At 41.6% G+C, this 20,349-nt stretch overlaps 2 protein-coding genes across 8 annotated transcripts in view; both read right to left on the reverse strand.

Moving 5' to 3' along the window:
• Nucleotides 1-10,263, reverse strand: part of LYPD6B (LY6/PLAUR domain containing 6B) — a 55,260-nt gene extending 44,997 nt beyond the window's left edge. For 2 of the 7 annotated variants that reach the window (XM_054830707.1, XM_054830705.1), the window contains exon 1: nucleotides 9,921-10,066. Coding sequence is in view for 1 of the 7 variants with exons in the window: in XM_054830709.1 (XP_054686684.1) it covers nucleotides 9,921-10,217 (297 nt within the window). In the remaining 6 variants the exon portion in view is untranslated. Of the gene's footprint in view, nucleotides 1-9,920 lie in introns of all 7 variants that reach the window. The other 5 variants (XM_054830703.1, XM_054830701.1, XM_054830704.1 and 2 more) reach the window with 4 other exon arrangements.
• A 2,036-nt stretch (nucleotides 10,264-12,299) lies between these two features.
• KIF5C (kinesin family member 5C) overlaps nucleotides 12,300-20,349 on the reverse strand; it is an 85,842-nt gene continuing 77,792 nt past the window's right edge. Inside the window, exon 26 of the mRNA XM_054830474.1 lies at nucleotides 12,300-15,991. The gene's annotated coding sequence lies outside the window, so the exon portion shown is untranslated. The remainder of the gene's footprint in view (nucleotides 15,992-20,349) is intronic.

Raw genomic sequence — 20,349 nt, forward strand, 5'->3', positions numbered from 1 at the left:
TGCTCTAAGTGAACTGAGATTCTGAATCCTGGCAAGTAGGTGGAATGTATAAATCTTACATATCAAGAGTGTTTATACAAAACAGTCAATCCTACAGTCACAACCAGGAATGATTACAGTTGGCAAGTATCACTGAGGAAGGACACATCATGGTGAAACACATACAAACAGACGCACAATAAAAACAAATGAACAACCACCATGACAATCATCTATCTTCAGTATTCACACTGTTCCACACCCTAGCCAAGATGTGAAAGTCTAATTAAAATTATTACTTGGAGAAGCACAAAACTTCACAAGGTAATGTAATGACAAATTCAAACCTCATCAGCCCAGAATATGGACAAATGTGGAATTTTTCGTTCTTGATAGATGCCTGGATATACACCCCTTGCCTATCCCAGCCTACCAGGCACCATTGACACTACTGCCCTGTGCCACCCATGAGCTACAAGTGTGCAAGTCACATAAGGCGAAGGCACTGGTGACTCTGAGCAGGTATCCCCTATGCAAGCTCATATTTTAACTCCAGAAGTTTCCAGTTCAAGACTAATGGCACCATCCAAGATGGCAGCTGCTACATTAACACAAACCAGTTGCATTTTGATTCTCTGCAAGACAAATTCATAAATAATATACAGTGATGTCTTTATTATTTTGAAAACAAAATCTGCTTAGTTCCTCAGAACCCAGGAAGTACTTGCACTTTCTTAGAACCAAATAAGCTATTGCCAAAACCATGACAAAGCAAAAAGGACCATGTAACATGATCATAACTCATTAACTTGGGCATGAGGAAGAGGAAGATAGCTGGAATAACACAAATGACAGTTGTTCCACTCCATGTTTCACATTAGATACTCTACAAGTCCTTATCAAGATGGTACAGTATTGAGTACATACACTACATATCCAGAGATTACAATAGTATAGTAGTCTCAGGAAGTGTTATTAGCTGAAAGTCCTAATACCCAATACTTTCAAAAAAGCTCATTATTCACAGTATCAAGGGAGGAAAAATAGAGAACTGTCGTGAGCCTGAACACCAGATGCCCTGAACTCCAAGTTAATTTAGCACAAAATTCATGGCACCTGGAGGCAATGATAGCCCTTAAAAGAATGACAGCCATGCAGATTTTAGTTAAATTAGCAGGCTGGTTCAAACAAAAACTTATTACTCTAAGAATCTTATAGAACCGTAGAATGGTTTGGGTTGTAAGGGACCTCACAGCCCATCTAGTTCCATGCCCTGCCATGGGCAGGGACACCCTCCACTAGCCCAGGTTGCCCAAAGCCCCATCCAACCTGGCCTTGAACACTGCCAGGGAGCCAGGGGCAGCCACAGCTTCTCTGGGCACCCTGTGCCAGGGCCTCAGCACCCTCACAGGGAGGAATTTCTTCCTAATCTCTAAAGATGCCAGATTCGAAGAATTATTTTAATGTCTGCAAACTGAATTTTTGTGAGATGCAGACATTTCAGAGCCACAGATTTCTAACCTGTCCAGCAGGATGTACTGTAATGATTTCCAACCTTTTAATTGCTCTTTTTTTCCTCCCTCAGAAAGCCCGTAAGGGCTGTGTCCACACTGAATGCTTGGTCCTGTACCCGTATCACAGTGTACAGCGCAAACAACACAGCCCTACACACAATTCTGTCAGAAAAGGTATGAATCTGTTCTGCACACCGAACCTCGCATTTCCTATAGCTAGTGAAGCAGAAATCCTACCTCACTTGACACATCTTTCTTCTTGTCTAATTATACTGTAATTATTAACTTCATTTTGTTGCTTCACAGAAAAAGAGATATTTTCAAGTCTGTGCAGACTAGCTGTAAATCGGCAGCTCCTCTATATCTCATTAATATTTTAAACTTCTATTTTAAGTTTTTCCACACTAGACATAATTTGTGGCAGGGTAAATTCTTTTTAGCCGTAGTCTCATAAATCAGGGAATCTCTTCAAATGTGAGACTCATGACAGGGAGAGAAAGGAAAGATGCGAATTTTGTTTCTGAACAGGATTATTTTGAACTTGGATCATTTCAACAAAACAGCTCGCAAAAGAACTGTACTGAATCAACAGAGCAGAGGCAGGTGGGAACCACAAAATAGCTGTAGGTATGCGTACACACCCTCTCTCCCACAAATCTCACTGCCATAGGGATGCTGGTAGCAGAGTCTGGTCAGACTACTCGGACTACTGACAGGTTTAGTACCGAGAAAATACAGAAACTATAACATTACTGGATGTGGGCAGGCTGAGAGGGAAAAAGTAGTACAACAATATAGTCAGCAGTTCCTCTAAACAGGATTGCCTTGGTTTTTTTTTTTTTTGTGCGTGTATATATTGACACAATTTACTGCTCCTTATTCCCCTTGGTCAGGTGTCCTTCAAGGACAGAAGCTTGTGTTTTTCCACCTTTTTCCTCTAATATAAATGAAGCCAAACAGTCAATTCTGAAATGTTATAAAGAAAGAGGTAAGTCCTCCTGAACCTAACAGTGATACTCTTCTAAAGCCTAATGCTTCGTTATCATTTTCACTTTTGATCTAATGAATGAGTGAGATTTGAAAAATCCTGTTCTACCATTTAACAATAACTCCTGTAAAACTACAGTACGTACCTCCATGTATAACATTATACTTAGTTTGATTTGTGTTTTGATAATATACACATATTAAAGCAATAAATCACTCAGATTTATTTTTTTTTACACCAAAAAAACTTGATACGAAATGTAATAATTAACGTACAGAGTATTTTATTTCATGGCGTCTGATCAGAGAAACTTCCTTATTAAAAAGGAGAAAAAAAAAAACAAAACAAAACAAAAAACCCTCAGACTAAATTAAGTTCAACAGTCATTCATTAAACAAATGATATTATCAGAATGTAGCTGCCCAGTGACAAGCAGTCATTACTGTAGCTTCAGTGAGGTGCTATTAGAAGATCATTATTCAAAGAGCTATAAGCAAGTACTGGCCTAAATATGGGTTATCGCCTGTTAGAAAAGACAACAGAAGCAAGTTTTCAGTAAGATGAGAGGCAGACATGGGAGATGGTGGTATGAAGCAGGGGAGAATGTCAAGCATCCTTGGTAGAAGCTCCCAAGGGAGAAAGGACTGTCCAAAAAACCAAACCACCACCACCAAAAATCTCAGGAAGGCTCTTTCCTGAAGCTGCAAACTGCAATAACTTCTCCCTTCTGTGCTGTGAATTTTGAATTTTATCAGACTAGATTGGTATCAGGCAGTCTTGTAATAATCTTTAAAAAAATAAACTAATTAAGAGGAAGAGAATGCAGCCCAAGGCTGAAATTAGCATCCAGAGCTAGCTTTGCACCAGGAGATTCCCCAGCCCTACAACCACACGGTGTTTTAATAACTGATATCCCAGAGGAACAGCTGCTATGCCAGTATCTCACCTCTAGCTTGTTCGGACAAACAGCTTTCTTGACATCTGTAGTATCTGTGCTGTTGCTTTTTTAAAATAAATATATATATATACACACACTTGAAAATATTTTAATATGTTTATATAAACATCCTCTAATTTGATTCTACAAACCATGTAAGGCATATGAGATACCGTTACCTTGAACTTGCACCCCACAAGTGGAATGTTAAATTGACATGTTCCAAAAAGAGACTAACAAAGGGTCACGTCTTCAGGCATACCACATAAAATAAAATTCACCGTTTACTCTGTAATCCCAGTGCGCCAGTGTCTGGAAACCAGTCTGTTCTCTGACAGTCCGAAAGAGGGAAGAACCACTGTAATCTTTTTTTTTTTTTTTCTTTTAAACGTTGAATTTGTAGGCTTAGTTTTAAAGGATAGATATAAGACCTGCCCTTTGAGCAGAATCAAAGTTTGGAGCAGCCACATTACCCTGGAAAGCTGAGATCAAGCATCTGATAATGCTCTCTGTCCTGCCACTCTTGGATGAAACGCCAATTAGAGGATTATCCTACACAGTCCTGCAACCACAAAAAGCTGGAAACTACAGAAAAAACTGTAACGATGAGTCTATGGAAGATGTTACATTATTTGAGCCAGGCACAACAGATGGACACAGTGAACCTCAATGAAAAACGATGACCGCAGCCAGAGAACAGTGCCGGGACCTCAACACCCACCTGATGCTCTGCAGCCACGGAGCTACAAGCTAAGGAAAACCTGGCCAGAAAAAACTATAGCCAAAATAGATTTTCTTCTTTCTTCTTTACCAGTTGAAAGAAGGAACAGCAACACTTTATGCTCACATCTTAACAAGTATTCCTTACGTAGCACCAAAACTCTTCGTACCAGGCCTTAAATGAAGTTTTAAGTCTGAGGCAAAAATGGTACCTGCAAAAAAGGTTTTAAGCGCTGAGAGGATACACCTAATGCTGACCACGTGCGTTAGCAAGCTCAGTAATACAAGGCATGTATGTCTGTATTTCCCTCTATTTCATAAGCTTTTAGCTCCATTTCTCTGTATTAAGTTGAGCTCTGAATTAGTTTAATTTGCCACAACAGGTTTATTCACATCAAGACAAAGCTGGGGCAGCATTTTTCAAAAAAAGGATTAGATGACTGTAACTACTACCATCTGCACTTATGCATGTTTAGACTCTGAGAAGGGTAATCACCACACTTCAGGGCATGATCTGCAGGGGTCAGAGAGATAATCTTACGCCCATCTTTCTGTTTTTGACATTGCCCAATTGGGTAGGTGCATAATAGAGGATATTAGTCTTCCCCGAAGCGTTAGTTATTCATCACTGCCAGAGGCAGCTTTACAGATCTAAGGTTATGAGCCAGTCTAGTATGGCAACCTGTTCTTTCAAACTCCGAAACGCGCTCCGCGGTCCAGAGCCTGAACACTACGTTGTATTTCAGATACAAATAAGAGATAAACTATGAGTACGCCACAAGATTTCACGGAGCAATTTTGGAAGGGATTATTATTATACCAAGGCCCTACAGACCACTAGAGAGAGTGAGTATTTTATGGCGGTTTTTTTGTTTGTTAAATTTCCTTTTAAGTAACAGACAGAAATTATAATATCTTGCATTTAAATCTAGGGCAAATATATAGATACAAATCAAGTATTGCTCCTGCAACTGGTGCTAGTTTTCAATCTATATAACCCAAGAGAGACCTAAGGATTTCAGGCTCAACTTCTCTATCATTTGGAAATATCAGTGTAATCTTCTTAGGCTACAGGGAAGGTAAACATATTTCTTTCTAGAAACACGACAATGCCACTTTGACCGACATAGGAAAAAAATGTTTCTCACAGACACACTAATTTACAAGCAAAACAAATTAAGAGTGGAAAACAACTACATTTCCAGATTTTGAATAAGTAGTAAGTGCAATCTATTTATAAATCTGATTTTTCACCTACCTACTGGAAACATCTCCTCCCATTTTGCTTATCAGTATATACTCCTATTTTTAAAAAAATGAAGGATAAAGACTTATTTCCACGAAGCTAGCCAGCAGATACATTCTGCAGGATGGAGCGGACCCTCCTCTGGCTTGAGAGCTGGCAGTGGGAAGAGCCCCTGGCCCCCACCAGCCCTCCTGGTGGGAGCAGCACTCTCCTTCCCCCAACTCAGACGCTCACCTTGGAGATGATGATCTGATTGGTCTGCAAGTCATTACAGTTCAAACGAGTTGGGTTAGCTAAAACACAGAAATAACCGGTCTTGGCCAACCCAGCACATTTAGATTGCAAGGGCGTAGGGCACATGTACAGAACACAGCCCTGCCACTAGATCCCAGAGACCGCAATTCTCCAGGAATAGCGTTGAGGGCAGGATGGAGTTCAACCAGCAGTGAACATGTCACATGTATAAACTTCGAATAACTTTTGTGGCTGCTCTTGAGGTCCCAGTCCACAGTACTGTGACTTTACATAACTCACTGATTAATAAATGGCACTGCTACAGTACAATGTGGGTTATTTTATCTCAGCATTTCAAATAAGCAGACAATTTTTTCTCACCACACTTTTGAGAGATGTGATTTGTTATTGAACTATTTTACAGATAGTGAGAAAACACAGAGAAGGAAATAGAGTTTAGAATTTTTTTAAATGCTCTGTTAAATTACTTTAAAGCTGGACTACCCAACACTGAAAAATAACTTTTTCTAGACATGCTATAGGGTTTACATAAACTTTCAGGCAGAAACCTTCATCCTGGACCTTTCCACCACCCCCACATGACTTATCAACATCTTTAATGGGAAAGAATTCCACCTTCCATGTGTACTGCAGTACATGGTTAGACCGAAACACAGGGAAGCTCAATGTTCTTGAACCTTTTGGGGTGAAATTCACACCTTTAATAACACTGTCATTGCAATGCTGTTTGCACTAAGAATTCCTTACAAACTGATCAATTTTCCCAGCATTTCACAGAGATAGAAAATTCATCATTACTCCAACTAATGAGACGAGAACTAGGTAGAAAGAAAACAGGTAACTTGTCTAGAACCATTCAGCCAGTCAGAATATAGCTAAAGCCTAGTTCTTTCAAAAAAAAGTTCTAATCCTTTACTGTAAACTGACAGTAACAACAGCTTTTGTCAGTTTATTTCAAGCAGGTTTCACACAAGTTTAGATTTCTTTAAATACCAAAGCAAAATCTAGACAAAAACCACCAAACAAACGCCATTTTAGCCTAATTTGGTTCCTCGCCAAAGCCTGTAGTTCAAACCAGGTACATCAAAAAGCCCCAAGCTTCAGGCAAGAAATCCCAGTCTAGTTTTGTTGGCGTAGCTAGAGCGGTGCCGTTTCAGTGTGAAAGCTCGTGCCTTGTGTTCTGGCTTCTCATGGGCACTAGGTTCTGAGCGAGAAAAACAACGAATGCGAAGAGTTATACCTAGCCTTCATTTCAGCATTTGGCACTCAGAACCAGCCCGGTATTCAGATGTCCGCTGAAAATACATGCAAAGTCTAGAAGATGAAGCCTCTTATTTAGACTAAACGATTCTCACAGTAATTAATGGAAAAATAACTGCCAACAACACATGCATCACACAATACAACTCGATCCTTAAGGAAAGCCGCAATCTGAAATTCCTTCTGAAGTTCATTGGCATGGCACTATCGTACGTACCTTTTCACCACTTCTGAACTGTTAGATATGCACCTCATCCAGAAGTCTTTTGAGTCACACACTTGAATAACCGAAGCATTCCTTTCCTTTGAATCTACAAAATCCAGCTACTGGATATGAAGAAATCAAAGAAAATATTGAGAAATTTAGACTTTAAAAAAAGGGGGGGGGGAATTTTCTAAAGTATCAGAATTTCTGCAGCAAAATTTGTTTTAAGATGAAGGACTTTTGTTCTAAAGACTCCTCAAACTAGTAAGATAGAGGGGAGAGGAGGGGGTTTTTTGGCATAGCTTAGGGCACATTGGACTGAGAAATGACAGACAGCCCTGGAAAATTCTTCACCCTTAACTCTTGAGAGCCATCAAGCAGCCTTAATATGCAAGGTGTTGTCGTTCTCTTTCTCCCACCTTTGTTACCAAGTTCCTTACCTGCTGCCTGCACTGGAAATGCCCAGCAGGGATGGGCAAGATTCATCGTCCCACACCACACACAACAGTCTCAGTGACTTCTGTTTTGTAACCTCAGTTTGCAACTCCTAATTTCAGACAGGGCTCTCCCACGTGGTTGACACGACTTGTATCAACAGTATAAAAGGAAACATTCCCTATCTCTTCTCCCACAGCTGAAGCTTAGGAAAATGGAAAACAGGGCAGGAAGAGATCATGATAAATTGACTGCGTGGCATGAATCAACCTATGAGTTAGTAAGGTACAGGTGTCTCTTCTACAGAGTTCCCAAGGGTGCAGGAAAAGGTGCCCGTTCTTGTAACGCAACTTCTTTCCCCTGCAGCACCTCGCACTTGCCAACCATGTGCATCCCCAACAAGGAGACCGTATCTACCCTCTTTTCTTGCTGCCAGATAAAGCATCCAGCACCTGGTGCCAGCCAGAGGATGGAATTCATCAGAAGTGTTTCGAGGATCAACACACGGGATCCATCCTATATAAGCTGATTACAGGATTTATTGGACTCCTGACACTTAACATCACACAGCCAGAATGCCAGATGTCATGTGTTGGAGATATGGCTCGGATAAAACCAGGATAAGGCAAAAGACCCTAAGATTATCCCCTCTGGAAGGGATGTCACTGAGAGGATGCGGCTCGCTGTGAACAGAATGCTGCAATTATCATGCTGGGAAATGCTAATTGACTTAAAGCAAATAACGCATGTCGAGAAGAGGGAAAGATTCTCATCAGCAGCACTGGTAGCTAAGTTAATTATGGATTGACTAGAAGAGCAAAAGTATTACCATGCAAAGATTGATGAATCACCAAGCCATGCCCGCTGTAACAAACAGGACAACTCCCTTCATCCGTGCTATAAAACATCCATCTACAATTACCCTGGAATTCACCTGCAGGACTGTACTGCTGGTACACAGTCTTCCACACTCACATGGCACGGCTATGCGAGGCAGAGGCACCGAGATGAGGACGTACTCTTTCAGCTTTGAATTCTCCTCCGAGGTGGTGTACATATTCTCAAACACAAGGGAGGACTTTATTCTTTGTCATTGTAAACCTTTAAATTTTTGTCCTTTTCTTAAAAACTCATCTGAGGAGATGTAGAATGGGGTGCTGCCATCAGGAGGTTGGTAGTTATGGAGGAAGCTCGAAAACTTTAACCTTAGAGGTTCAAAACCAACCTGAGAAACAGCGATCTCAGCATTTAATATTTTATTATTTTAAAAAAAAAAAACATGTTTATTGAGGGAGGGAAACTTGACTCATTATCTGAGCATCTGGGATTACCAGTACTGTATTTATGAAAGAGGTTGCAGTACATGGCTCTCTGCAATTGCTCTGATCTCTGCATCTGTGGTTCCAGGCTCTACCCGCATTACCCTCCGACAGACGGGAAACCATACGAACCTATTTTCCTGAGATTGCCCTTAGGAATCAACCAGCTGAGTCTTGCAAACCAGTTCTATCTGCGTGAACCGTGTACACTCATCAACCCCGGGACTGTTTTTATTAATCGTATTACCAGAGCACCCATAGGCCTTCGGCGCCCTTGATACCACACAAACACTGCCAGTTATTGTTCCAAGGACTTTACAGCCTATTTCAACACAAGGATATGCATTCATGTATAGGAAATAGGTACAAGAAGCCCGCGTCCGCTCCCAGGAGAAACACCATGCGAAGGGCAGCACTTCTACAACCTGCCAGCACGAGCCCAGCATCTGCTTAGGTACCTTCATGGTGGGTGGCTTGCATTTTTTACTTACTTGTATTATTTACTTGCTTGTATTCACTTCATTATGTACATATTTTAATGTTTTGTTATTTTCTACAGTGTAGCCTAACACAATTTTAAGAGGAGTGAAAAGTTTGCTGACTTACCTGTGAAAAACGAAGAGTAATTTTTTATTTATCTTTTTTTTTTTACAGCTATATAATCATCAGGAGCAATGTTGTAATAACTGCAATTTTACAACATACCTATAAAACACAGTCTGCGTTTTGGATCTGAAGCACTTGACGCTGAACACCCAACGCTTCTCACAGTCTCACTTTCCCGCGACTGTCACCACTTTTGCCTCTCTACACCAGATTTAGATTCAATTTCCTGCTCCCGGCTAACGGCGGGGCTCGGCACCCCGGGCCGGGCGGGACCGGCAGCAAGGAGCTGGCCCGGCAAAGGCCACCGGCCACCCGCCCTTCCCGCCTCTCACCCCCGGCGGGCACGACGCCCTGAGGGGAGGCGATGGCGGCGCCGCGCCCCGGCAGCCGTGCTCCACGGGCCCCTTCCCCTCCTCGCCCCCTCAGGGGCTCCCGCCGCCCGGGGGGAACACTCACCCTCTGTGCCGGCGGGTCCCCGGGGACGGCGCGGGCTCGGCGTGAGGCGGCGGCCGGTCCGGGACAGCGGTAGCAGCGCCCCTGGCTCCGCGGGAGGCGGGCGGTACTGGCTGCCCGGCGGAGGTGGGGCCGGGGCGGGGAGCGAGCGGCTCGGACACCCCCGCGCCCGCCCCCCGGGCGGTGCCGCGGAGCCCCGGCGGGCCGGTGGGGCTTCCCCCGAGGGTGGGGGGGCTGGGGCGGCCGCTGCGCCGGGAGGGCCGCCCGCAACACCTGAGGGGAGGGCGGCGGTTCCGCCATTCGCGGACGGGGCTCCTGGCCCTGGCAGCCGCGGGGAGAGGCGGGCGGCGGGCGGGCTCCGCAGCGGGGGGCCCCAGCCCGGCAGGGTCCGGCGGCGGCGGGGAAAAGCCGGGCCTCAGCGAGTCCTCGCCCTTTCAGCCACACGGTAAAGCAGGCAGCGAAGCGGGGGTATCACGGGGCTCTTGGTCGTGAGGTAGGAGTTTTCAAATGAGGTGTAGTCAGCTGAGGAGCTCGGTCCACGCGTTCCTCACTGTGCTTATGATGTTGGATATCTGCACTGAGGGGGTTGTAAATGACAAAGCACCGTTTTCTAGTGAATGCAGGGCTTGCGGAGGAAGCCCGGCACTCGAGGAGCCGGCAGGAGGAAGAAAGGTGTGCTGCCAGCGTTATCCCAGGAACAGACTCGGCCTTCCCTACCCGCTGGGACGTCCCAGCTGCCTCCCTGGCATCGACACGGCCGCTGCCACGGGCCTGGCTGCTGCGCGAGGCGTCACGCTGGCTCACGCGTCAGAAACACCAAAGTATGGACTGATGAAGTGTGAGCCACCGGGCATTTTAAGCTAAAACTACTGAAGGTCCTCATTTCAGGGTAAATACAGTCTCCATGGAGTTCAGCTCTGCTGGAAGATACATTTAAAGTATTTAAGTTTTAGCTAAGAAGTATTTTCATCAGTAGCGATAGATTTGCAGTGACTTTTTCTAGGGATGCAAGCCCCTATCCTTTATTTTTCCTGTACTCTTGTGTAAGCTGAATCTTGGAAATGGATACAATAACGTGTGTTGTTTTGATAAAGAGTTAATTAACTTACGCAATCCCACATTCTGAAAATGAAATCGTAGGGATACACTTGCAAACAGTCTGCTCTATAATTGAGTTCATCCTCCGGGATGATCTTTATCTAAGAGATCTTAAAGGGCGCATCTTTTTGGCTCATGGTAAAAGCTCTGTGGCGTGGCACTGTGCGGTGTTCGCCTTCGTCTGCAGGACTAGCGGGGAATGTTTGGGACTCCCTGGCTACTCTCCCTCATATAAACCACCTACACTGGAAAGCCCCTTCGTCCCCAGTGGAGCCAAAGCTCTTCATCCTGCAAGCGGTAGCTTCTCGGACAGCGCAAGGAAGAATTGCCTCTTATGCACCGGAAGCAGCACCATCAAAAGTTCATTCCGATGTAGAAATAATTGACTTTAAATTTAAACATTTTCTAATTTCCAAGTTTGCTAGGACAGTGGCCTGCCCTACTAAACATCCCTACTAAACACCATCAGCATGATTAAATCAGTAAATCTATGTAGTTAGTGCATCCAAGTGCTTAGTTGCCACAAATTATGTCTAGTGTGGAAAAACTTGGCGGCATTTAGCTCTTGGGGACCTGTACTTGTCACGCTGACCATCGGTCACCCATCACCACAAGAACAGCTAGAGCTGGGCTGTAAGTGGCTTCCTATGCTTCTGGGTTCCTAGCAGGCCCCGAGCAAAAGCACCATAAGCATATGTAAGTAATGATGGAAAACCACATAATCCTCGTTAGAAATCTACTCGGCAGCAAAAATGGAGCAATCCATTCCTACAGAAATTCTGGAGTGCCAGAAATTTGCATTGCTGAGTAGAAAAGTAACGATATAATTGAGAAATGCTCAGAGTAATTATTACTGAAAATAAGCTGTTTATAAGGCTCCAGAGAATGACTTAAGGGAGGTGGCAAGGACGCAGGAACTTTTACTCTGTATATAAAGTGAGTGTAACATTCCTATAAAACTGGAAGTGCATGCAGAGTGTAAGAGTCTCCCCACCATCCTCCAGGCTACTGAAAAAGAATAGGAAGAAGAAAGATTTCCATGCACAGGTACTTACTTATCAAAAAAGAAAAAATAATCCTGTTCATTTCCCAGCGAGTCATCCAAGCCTTCCAATTAACTTCCTACAGATTTAGAGGAAAAGCCCAAATCCAGTGGACTCCAGCACGCTGTCAAGCGCGGTTCCATTGAATGGGTCATTCCTACGTGACCCAGGCATGGCACAACGCCCCATAACATACGTACACGTCTGTATGTACACACATGTCACACAACATGCCACACCGCAAAGTTTAGTTCAATTTTATTTTCCACTGTAACGGTTTTCAAATGATACATCATGCAGTCTGCCAGTGTATCCATCCATCGCTGATAGAATTTTAGAAGGAAGATAAAAGACTTATCTCCACGGGATGGGGGAAGGAGGGTTCAGATCTGCTATCAAGAGTTTAATACATTTCAGCATCGTTTGATGCAATGGCAAAAAATTTCCCCTTGTTACCAGCAAAACGTGTCCACAATTTATTTTTTTTCCTAAATTGAACACTACTGTAAAGATACATAGAGCCCAGAGAATACACATCTGCAGTACACGTTACACACTTTACAAACTAGACATGTATAATTCTACAGAATGCCTCAACCCCCGTGGTTCTCCCACAACGAAAAGTGTTTCAATGGACAAGACCGTGAGAGCGAGAGAGGAACTGGTGGAGCAGTGTTCCATCCTGCACAGCGGATGTTCTCCAGTGCACTTCGCAGTTCGTGTGGGCACAGCGAAGACAAAAATCAAAGCAAGGGTAGATTAAGATTATCCTGCCAATTTATTTTTGGATTCCTTCCATTTCCAATTGAGCTGTGCTTCATTCATTTTTACACAAAGTCTCTCTCCCTCCAATAAGGGAAATTTGATTTAGGCCTTTTCCTTTTGGACCTGTGTGACAATTTGGTTTAAATACCCATTTATTCAAGCGAAACAATGTGCAGCTTAAAATTCTTTATTTTGTTTATTTCCAAGCCTTATTTATCAAAAAATCAGGCAAATGCGCATCTTGGTCAATTAGGCTTTATAAAATGAAATTTAAAAGTTACTCATAAGGTTCTGTTGGCAGAAATTATTGTAGTAAAGTCTTCTGGAGACTTATTTTTTTAGTTTTCAGTATATTTGGGATAATCCACTCTCACCCTTGTTGAGTAAAATACAAACTTAAAAATGCGTCAGCCAAGATCTTCCCAAGTTTAAAACTCCCCTTGCTTTTGAGAAAACAAGTCGATGAAACGTGAACTCAAGGACAAACACAAGATATTTGAACATATCATTAAGAGAAGCTCAAGTGAGCAGGAAATACTTTTTAATTACTAGCAAAAAGAACAATATGCACTTTAGTTCCATCTGAAGTACGTTTTCCATTTGTGAACAGTATTTCCACCAAAATTTGTCCCATGCATGACATTTTAGATGTGAAATTTAATTTGCGCTATACAAATCACAACTTTAAAATTAGCCTGGAATAAATGTAGCACGACATTCAAAGAGCAAAGAAAGTAAGATAGCATCAAGTAGTGGAAATAGCAGGAGACGGGTTTTGCTCTCTGCGGAGCAGGTGTGTGGTTTTCATTTCCAGATATAAAATGTGTAAGACTTAAAAATGGTACAAAAGTTGAATATACAATACGCAATACAAACTTAAGTTGCCTAATTAAAATAGGCTTACAAAACAAGGATCTCTATATAAGCAGACTAAGTTCAATTGACAGAATTCATTTCCAATTGACTAAATATATTCTCTATTTTTTTTTCTTCAGAATTTTAGCCTAAGGCATCTTTTCAGCATTTCAGTTGTAGAAAGTCCTCCTACAGTCTTGATGTAAAAGTTAACTTGGAGAAACTTAATTATTTTAGCTAGGTGAACTGACTGGCTGATCAGCACTAGCACAATTAAGAGATGTCAAAGCTAACTTACTGCTCAAGCTGAAGAAAGCTGTCTAAACTGCCGTACATAACTAACGGTGATGCTGTGAGGAACTTAATACAGGTTTTTAAGCTAATGCTGCATCTACAATATACTTCCAGACTGAACTCTGAATTCGAGAGACAGAAGAAAAGTTTTAGTACAATACAAAATCTTTGACAGCAATTAAGTTTGATATCTTTTCCAAGACAACTATTTTAGAACCAAAACAAGAGGATCATTAGTTCATAGTAGAAACTTCAGCTCTGGACAGCTGATTAGATAGCACAGAGTAGTTCTGAATTAGTAATTTTATTAAAGATTGCATATGGCAAGTTCACAGTTCATTTTTCTGGCAGTGCACATGCACATAAAGAAAGAAAATACAAAACTTTGGAAAATACAAAATAAATTAAATACATGCAAATTTGCAACTTATTTAAATATTTTTAGCAAAATGCTTCCCAAAATAGTGCAACATTAAAAAAAAAATAAATTATGTCCAACTTACTTTTCAACAACCTAAATAATTTCAGTAGAAAAAAATACCTAAAGTCAATTCACAATCTTCCAAAACGGTCTACAGTAACTAAATAGTTCTACGGCTACTAACAAACACGTTCCAAAATTAAAAAAAAAAATCAATCTCAAATTAAATAAGAGCAAATGTTTGCAAAACAAGACTAGAGGGCTACGCTTGGCCGTAACCTTCCTAGAATCCACACTTCGTTAGGACGCAAGGTTGCATACTATGGACATCTGAACAAGGAGGATACGTGTGTGTGGCCCAGAGGCGGTAGCAGGGAGGAGGAGCAGTTCCTCTGCCTGCCAGCGGAACCTTCCCAGAACGATTCCAGTGCCCTCTTGCTGAGAAGATGGAAACTTTCTGTCTGGCACGAAAGATCCAAGAAAGGCAAGCGGTCTCATCCTTACCTCCGTGCGCACAAGCGTACCACCCGTAGGGCGACTTGCATATTGTAAGTTATAAAGACATTCTTTTCCCCTTGCAATATGCTCTTCACCTCCTAACAAACATATTCCCAAATTTGGTCTGCAAAGGACAGCTCGAGTGTACAACTCTCACCTCCTTTTGGACTCTCTCTCTCTAATTTTATTTTAAGGTAGGGTCTGGGGTTTGGGGGATTTTTATTTATTTATTGGGGGAAAGGCGGGGGATGCTTGTCGGCTTTTCCAAGACGAGATTTCCACAGCATTCTGAAAGCCTTCAAAATTTCATAGAGAACGACGCCTACTAACACATGGCTAGCCATCACACTCCAGGAAAACCCACCACCGTAGGGAGAACTACAAGCAGATCAGATCTTAATTTTTTTAAGATAGGTCACACAGATATATTCATGTAACTACCAAACTTCAAAACCTAGATCTATACTAACAGATTTCTCTGCATCCCGTTTGATCTTTACCAGGTACTGCAATAAAGGTTATTTTATACAGTCCAAAGATTTCATCAGGATATTACAAATGGTTCTTTGGGGAAATTTACTTCTGAAAATGTAAGCAGTAAAATTAAACCATATAGCAGCACATTTTCATCCCCTAAAAATATAAAATAATATGTATATTATACAGTAAATCAGTCATGACAGAGCACAATCACCTGCCTTTGATGGCACTTGGTCATTGAATAATTAATTCTTTGATGCCAGAAGTCGGGATTTACTGATGCAACAGAGGACTTCGAAAAAGCATCAATCTGAGTGTAGAAGCCCCAACCTAACCAGCGCCAAGGGGTCAAACGCAGTCAGTGAGAGATTCTGGGTGGCAGACTTCCTATCCTTACTTAGATGGTTATGTTAAATACATTGTACAAGTATCTGTAGAAGAGTTGAGCTGAACACTTCTGTACACGTGGAGATCCTACGAAGCTCAAAATACCTGGGACCAGTGCATTGCAGATGGCTGTAGGAAGCGCAGGACGAATAGGAGGTGGATCAGGTTGAAGAGGGGGAAAAAAAGAAACTAGTGACTTAATGACAGTCCTTAGCATGCTAAGTGGAGTTGACCTGTCAAAAGAGAGCAAGAAAGGTAATGATAATTAGTGGATGTTTGAGATTAGAAAGCAGATGCCCGAGGTGGCATATCAACCGATACCTGCACTTCCCAGAAACGCCACGTACAGCAACCAAAGAGTCACAACAGTGAGGAAATGAGTCACGTAAACACAATTTCAACAATTCATGAAATGAGGGTCTCGGTTACTAAGTCTCAGAGAGGAATTTTGTGACATCTATCTCTAAAATTTCCAGCCCACAAATTGGCAGAGTTGTAATGAAACAATTTTCTTGATGAAATTCATTGTTTGCCACCTGGAGTACAGCCTTATGTCTTGCCTACATACAGCCTTAAACACTAGCTAAAGGTCTAACTTTTTTTCCCCTTTTATCTCTCTGTTCTTTTAATGGGATTTTTCTCTCCACTGGTCGGCACTTGGATACGCTGAAGAGCAGATACGTATCTCATACAAGAAGTACGGAAAGTAACTGCACTTGAGTTTGAAAACTTACTATAAAATGAAAGGCTGAAAAAAATACAAATCCCAAACAATCCTTCTGGTTTCTGTGTCTCCTGACAGAAGGGTGCTTTCCCAATGTACACATACATATATAAAAAATATACTTAGACAAATATATAAAAATATTTTATATAATATCTTGGTAATACAGTATAAAAATATACTATAATTGTATATAATGTGTATGCATACTATACAGGCATCTTTCTCACTAATTTAATAGTAATTCCATCCAGAAGCAAAGTTCAAGGCATGTTAGCAGGTGTAAAGGTGATTTAAAGTTGATTATAAAACATTTGAAATACAGACTTTTAAAAACTCTTGGGGTTGAAATTTTTTTCCCCCCACATTTCTCATTAGCCATATGGAAAGCACCGCATAAGGAACTGAATGTGCCTAGCACATTTTTAAATTACCTGATACAAAATCAGCCTTACAAAGAGAACTATGTTTTCCTCAATTAAGCATTTTCTTGTATAGTTATTTTTTTTAAAAAATTGTCCATATTCAGGAACAAGTTATAAAAATAAATAAATAAATAAATATTGATGCATCTGTGTTTTTAATTTTACCCTAAATTAACGGTGGGAATTGTAGTTAGCTCCTAATTGTCACCCTTACTAACACCTTAAAGGAAACCAGGATAGCTATTAATTTATGCCTCTTACTGGCTAGATTAACTACGGTCTGGCTCAATTAAATGCAGTTATTCATCTTGCTCAAGGATGGGAACATACCAGAGACTTTAGGATAAGGGACATATAGACAAGAGCCTGTTTGCATAGTGTATTTCACAAATATAGATCGCAGTGCAAGTTGCTTTAATATTTTTTTAAACGATATTTTTAATAATGTAATAATTTCAGCAGGCCACGATGGAGCATTACTGCAATCGTTGTCCCTGAGCTCTGCTACCGGCCCTCTGTGCAGGGCCAGGTGAGTTCCAAGATGTAATTAAAGGAGACTCAAGGATGATCTCTGCTCCATCTGGAGCAAGTCCTTCTCAAATCACGAGCTGGAGAAGTGCGGCACCACCGTGGCTCACCTTTCCCTGAACAACCTGCGTAACAGGAGCGCGTCCTCCGACAGGGTGTAGGGGGGTTCTGAGCAGCTCTCTTTCATGAATTTAAAGACAGAACTTCAACACGAGCTGATTTGTACTAACATGGACCTGGCCACATATTTTAAGCATGAAAAATAATGCAATATATATATTTCTATCACTTCATGCATTCTTTTCCCATTATTCACTTGAATCTGGCAGTTAGTTACTAGCACGCTGCAAGGGCCAAGTTTGCTCAGACACTGCCTTTATGCTTATTTCCATTTCTAAAAGTTATTATTATCGTAAGTTTTCTTTAATGATTTAGAAAAAAAACCCACACATGAAACCAGATTGTATAGTGAATTAGATCTTTTTGTGCAGTTTTTGGCCTAAGCTTTGTGGGGCAGCATGAGAAAGAATCAAAACAATTTGGGGTTTGGTTTGGGTTTTTTGTACCTATCTAAAGCAAAACACATACCATAGGGTTTTTTTGCTTTTTTTAGTTCCAGGTATTATTTGAAAAACTTTTAATTTTTTTTGAAACCTGCACCGTGTGTAGTTACCTTTAGAAACTATGCCATATAGAGCTTTAAAAACGCCAGTATACAACTAAGCTGTGTAGTTGGCCAGCAGAGAACCACCCCCACGACATGATTTGCGGCTGTTCACACATGGGCAGTATTGCTCTTTAAAGCTTTGTCAAAATACTTCTCTCCACAAAATTAAAAAAAAATTCTAAAGCTTACACTGAATAGTACATTTCCACCATTTTTATTAAAACAGAAAAGATTAAACTGTAAGAACTGACTTAAAGCCGTGCTATAGAAATAAACACTTAGAAATCCCCAAGGCCGTCTCCGTGAAACCCTGGCATTCATTTAGCCACACGGTTGTAGCAATTCCAGCGCCACCTTCTTACAGAAATACACTATCCACACAGCCCAAACAGGGCTCCTGCTGCAGCCACCATCTGCACTGCTGTGAATTCCCTTTCTGACCAGTTCTGAAATCTAGGTTTGAGGCACGCCCCACATAACAAAATCACTGCGCTTGTATTTTCAAAAACTTCTACAACGCAGACAGAGTGAGGAATTCTCTCTGAGAGATTTGCAGACGCTCCTTGGCCTCCTGAGTCTCCTGTTTAAGCAATTTGCAATTTCAGGACCACATTTTATTAACGCCCACATTTCTTTCACTCCCGTCTGCTACTGTTATTCATCAAATGCTACGCTTTCTGGGGTAGAAATCATCTCCTTGCATCATGCACGTTGCACCTAGGCAACACGGCCCAAATGGGCGAAGCCTGAACTTCGTCCTGATGAGTCTCACAGGTTTGCTCCGTTCTGCAAAAGAAATTTTACCAATGAACTTCGTAAAAACAGCAAAAGCAACGCTGGCTGTTACTGAGGGGTACGCTGCTGGGTTAATAAATCATAATCACTGACCAGTCTAACAGCAAGAAGTGTCTATTATCTTTACTGTGAATGATGAATGAACATAAGATAAATTACCCCTCATCCTGGTATAAAATTTTCATTCCAGAGACAGGGTATGTTACTTGACAGCAAACATTTATATAGAAACCCCACCTTTCTTTCACTGCTGTTAAAGGAATATAAAAGAAAGTTCTGTTCTGTGTAGAACTGCGCCGCTCAAAAGCATGGTGTAGTTCTACAGAGCATAGAAATGTCTCAATGACATTATGGAAATAATCTGTGTTAAATATTCCCTGCACAAGTAGTACCTTTACTAACACTCTTACTCAGGCCCCTGGGCTTTCAGCCAACAAGCTCAAAATTCAGATTACTCTGATACTCCCAAAGTCCTTTGGCAGCCAAATAGTTGCAATTTCCCAATAATCATCTTAACCAAAGAACCAAAAATGATCAGAACTGACCTTCTTTAATCACTGCCCGGCCTTAGTTTACTACATCTTTGAGACATCTTTCCAGACGTATGCAAAAAATCTAGAACTTGACTGAGTTTAAAAAACGATTATAAAGCCTAAAATGTGGTTCTCTGAAGTAGTAATCATGGAATAGAATCTTAGAACGCCTTGAGTTGGAAGGGACCCATACGGATCTGAGTCCAAGTCCCATGACATTTCAAATGGTTGCGTTACATATACTGTGTAATACATAACACAGCCGGGCGTTAGACTCCATCTGGAGCAATAAGGAAACTCGACCGATAAAAGCCATAAAGGAGCATTACTGTCAGTTAAGAACCCTGCCCCCCCCCCCCCCCACTTTTTAAATGGTTTCATTCCAGCCTGTAGAGCTTCCATTTGGTTTTCAGAATATTTTTTCCTATTTTTTTTTCAGAAACCATAAATCCGTAAGTTTATCCCATTGCTTCTAAGATCTTCCATCTTCTTCTCCACCCCTGTGAGCTCCTCTGCAACATCTTCCAAGCGTGTCCTGAATCTGCTCATCCTCCACCACCCTCAAACCTAAAACTCAGCATCTAAAACATTTGAGAGGTATTCTATGCCTTCTGATTGCTTTTTGTTGACCTCCAAAGGCCTGTCATGTTATACACCCATCTAGTTTTAAATGTATTTAGTTTGTTAATAACTTTTATTAATCTACAGTTGTTTGACATGTGCCTATACCTAATGCATGGCCTGTTTGAGTCTGACACTTACTTTCAAAGCGGAGGGTATATTAAAGACCCACCCAGTTTAGGCAGGTAGCAGCTTTTTTCCCACAGAGCAGCTGTTCTGATACATGGTTGAAAATATTTTACATGCCTCTGTATCACACTCTTTTCCCTTTGCTCTTTCACAGAGGTGGGAATACAGT

The sequence above is a fragment of the Grus americana genome, chromosome 6 (assembly GCF_028858705.1).
Source record: "Grus americana isolate bGruAme1 chromosome 6, bGruAme1.mat, whole genome shotgun sequence".
Classification (NCBI taxonomy): domain Eukaryota; kingdom Metazoa; phylum Chordata; class Aves; order Gruiformes; family Gruidae; genus Grus; species Grus americana.